The 3,753-nt window shown below is 44.8% G+C and overlaps 1 protein-coding gene across 1 annotated transcript in view; it reads left to right on the forward strand.

Annotated features, from left to right (window-relative positions):
- The window catches only part of Trrap (transformation/transcription domain-associated protein), a 103,811-nt gene that overhangs the window by 74,304 nt on the left and 25,754 nt on the right, over positions 1-3,753 (forward strand). The window contains exons 50-51 of the mRNA XM_013023405.1: positions 1,607-1,786; positions 3,258-3,404. Of these exons, the coding sequence (XP_012878859.1) occupies positions 1,607-1,786; positions 3,258-3,404 (327 nt within the window). The remainder of the gene's footprint in view (positions 1-1,606; positions 1,787-3,257; positions 3,405-3,753) is intronic.

Raw genomic sequence — 3,753 nt, forward strand, 5'->3', positions numbered from 1 at the left:
TTTTGCTTATGTGGTGCTGAGGAATCGAACCCAGGGCCTCATGCATGCAAGGCAAGCGCTCTACCACTGAGCCACCTTCCCAGCCCCACATCCTGTCTTATTCTTAACACGCATGGTGCTCCTTACCCAGAACTTGGCATAAAAGCAGTGTTCCAGTTAGGTGTGCAAAGTCCCAAGTGACTAGGCTTGTCCCACTGCAGTCCTGTTTCCCTCTGGAGGCTAGCCTTCTGTTGTTTTGTGTGTCCTTTAAAGAGATTTTAAGGCAGTTCAAACAAGGTGATGTTATGCTTTGATTTGATTGCTAGGTTCAATAACTTGATTTAGTTATCTGTACGTTCAGACCTATAACATTTTCTTTTTTGGGGGGGGGTCCAGTCGTGGAGCCTGAACTCTGGGCCTTGGCGCTGTCCCTCAGCTCTTCAGCGCAAGGCTAGCGCTCTACCACTTGAGCCTCAGCGCCACTTCCGGCTTTTTTCTTTTGCTTATGTGGTGCTGAGGAGCCAAACCCAGGGCCTCAGGCATGCAAGGCAAGCACTCTACCACTGAGCCACCTTCCCAGCCCACCTATAACATTTTCTGTGTGGTGTGAACATTTAATATTTGCCATCTTTGCACTCTTTTGATCTATGCAATAGATCTCAAAAAGCAGTATTCCTCCTGTCTAGCTGAGATTTTGTGCCCTTGACCACCTGGGTTTGTGAATATAGCACTGTCTCATTAAGCCATAGTGGATGTCCTCTTCATCCTGTTAGCCTGGGTTTGGGCTGCATTTACACAGGAACATGTGAGAGCTTGTCTTCCACTGCTCAGCTCCATGAGGGATCGGGTGGGGACAGCTGACGAGTGAACATCCAGGGCCTCCATAGCACCCATTAGGTGCTTGGCTTACTTACACATTGCAAGTGTGGCTTGAGCAAAGGCTCTGGGTGCACCTGGTTTGCTATTGAAGGAGACTCTCAGAAGCTACCAGCAATGGGGAGAGGGTTACTGCTGTGCAGGCGCAAAGGTGAATCCACACGGAAAGCCCGTGTGCCATCCCAGGCAGCCTCCACTGTCTCCCAAGGCCATGGATCCTCTCGGGGCTACAGGGCAGTGAGAGGTGAGGCCAGCTAGCTATGTGGCAATCAATAAGCTTTGAGAGTGTGTCTGGAGTTGAGCTGGCTTCTGTTTAGGGAGGAGGTGACACACGTCAGGACTTAGAGATGTGCTGTGAGCCATGAGAGACAAGGAAAAGTAGATGAGCGAAGTAGCAGCTTCCCTGGCTTCTGCCAGGGACCAGGACATGCTTCTGAGGGCCCAAGAAAGGAAATGCTTGGTAGGGGAGGAAGGGAGTGCTGGGTAACATCAGGTGACATCAGACTGGCTTGAGATGGAAGATCTGCACTCAGGACAGCTGGAAGGAAAGTGGGAAGCCCATCTGGCCTCAGGAGTATAGACCTGACCATAAACTCAGGGCCCTTGCCTGTGCACACCTGCTAAGTTACACATGCATGCACATATGTACCCCACCACGTGCTTGCCTTCTGAGTTGAACATACATTTGCATGTACACCCATACCATATGTCTGCCTTCAGGCTGTTTTTTTTTCTCCACAAACCTCTCTAGCTCCTCTTGGCTGTGTGTGAGAAGAGTACACCAATTGGTACCAGCTGCCAGGGAGCTATGCTCCCATCCATCACCAATGTCATCAACCTAGCTGACAGCCATGATCGAGCTGCCTTTGCCATGGTCACGCACGTTAAGCAGGAACCTCGGGAACGAGAGAACAGCGAGTCCAAAGAGGAGGTGAGGCTCTGGGACCTGGAGGCAAATTCCTCTTCCCACAGGAGGGTTTTATATTGGCCCAAATATCAGATCAAACAAAACCTGTGTCTACCTTGAATCTCAGAATGTAGTCCCTGAGTTTTGTTAGATTGTTCTGTTTTGTTTTTTTCCTTCTCATATGTTGAGACAGTCTTGCTGTGTAGCTCAGGCCATCCTAAAACGTGTTGTTCTCCTGCTTCAGCTTCCTAAGTGCTGGGATTACAGGCTTGTGCCTCACATCCCATTGATTACATTTTCCTAAGTTAAAGTTCAGAAAAGTTAAAATGCAGAAGCAGCATGTGCTTTATTGCCATTCTGTTTGTGGAGACAGATCACTTTTTATGAGCTAGAACTACTCAGGATGGAATACTGTTCTGAGACTTTTCTCTCCTAGTGAAGTAACCCATTTTGTGCTATAAAGCTCCACTCTGGGGGGCTCACACAAAACAGGAGCTCTGGCACTAACTGGTCCATCGGCAGCTGCTAAACCTTCTGTTTCTCTCTGCTAGAATGTGCCAACCAAGGCTGATGCAGCCTTTGTTTTGTGGTCTCTTATTTCCAATTAACTAGCATAAAGCAGGAAGTGGAGGTGTGGCTCAAGTGGTAGAGCATGAGTCTTGAGCATAAAAGCTCAGGGATGGTGCATAGACCCTTCAAGCCCTAGGACCAGAACGGGGGGAAAAATTCACTTTTGACAAACATAGGATCATTAAGTTTACATCATATATGAATTTAATGGCTTAATCTTCTTGTAATCTTCTATATGAAATAAATGGTCATCTTTGAAGTTTTTTTTGAGGACACATTTATGATATAGTCTGATGGTGGAATGGACTGACTTCCTGAGGGCTTCAGGTAGAAATAAGGCTCATTCCTATCATTCTGTTTGGGACTGGGTCATAGAGAACAATCACCACAGGTGTCGGCTAGGTAGCCATCCTATGTTCTGAAGAATGAAATGCTGTCATCCTGATAATTCACATCTTTTAGTTTATACTGTTTTATTTTCCTTTTCATAACCTGGATGTGAAAGCAAACGGATATTCTTTCCAAAGTTACTTAGAAAAAAATTAGTTAATCTAGGTGTAATAAGTAGTCATTTATTAGGATTTAAGATTACTTAATACAAATTGAGTATCCTTTATCAGAAATGCTTGTGACCTGAGTATTTCAGATTTTGAAGGATTTTGGATTTTTAAATGTTTGTGTAGACTTTATCACAGTTACGAATAATCCAAGTGATCCTTCAAACCCAAAGCTTTATGAGCATTGTATTGGCACTCAAAAAAGGTTTGAATTAAGTTTTGTATTTGTATCTCATATGAGGTATATTCTTCCTGTACTTCAAACCTCCCTAATAAGAGAATTTGACTTGTTACAAATGTGTTAGGTCGTCTGTAGGAGTTCTGTTAGATTTGATCTGCTGGTTGTGCTTGATCTCTTTGTTCTTTAGGATGTTGAGATAGATATTGAATTGGCCCCTGGAGATCAGACCAGCACACCCAAGACCAAAGAACTTTCTGAGAAGGACATTGGAAACCAGCTGCACATGTTGACTAATCGACATGACAAGTTCCTCGATACTCTCCGGGAAGTGAAGGTCTGTAGTAGTGTTGGGAGTTGTTTCTCAATCCTGAATTCACTTCTCCATTGCAATAGAGATTTTCCTTTCTTCCATTCCATTCAGTTTCCTCTTCTGTCTCAGTTGAAATCATTAAAAAAAAGAGGTCAAAGACCACAAAAGAGAACAAGTGGATGTGGTAAATTGTTCACTCCAAACATCTAAGTTGTTAAGATTTAGTCAAACAGAAACTGATTCCACAAACCCTCCATTTAATTTTGGGAGGGATCAATTTGTTTTTTTTTTTGTCCGTTGTGGGGCTTGAACTCAGGGCTTGGGCGTTGTCCCTCAGCTCTTCAGCTCAAGGCGAGCGCTCTACCACTTGAGC

The sequence above is a fragment of the Dipodomys ordii genome, unplaced genomic scaffold (assembly GCF_000151885.1).
Source record: "Dipodomys ordii isolate 6190 unplaced genomic scaffold, Dord_2.0 Scaffold68, whole genome shotgun sequence".
Taxonomy (NCBI): domain Eukaryota; kingdom Metazoa; phylum Chordata; class Mammalia; order Rodentia; family Heteromyidae; genus Dipodomys; species Dipodomys ordii.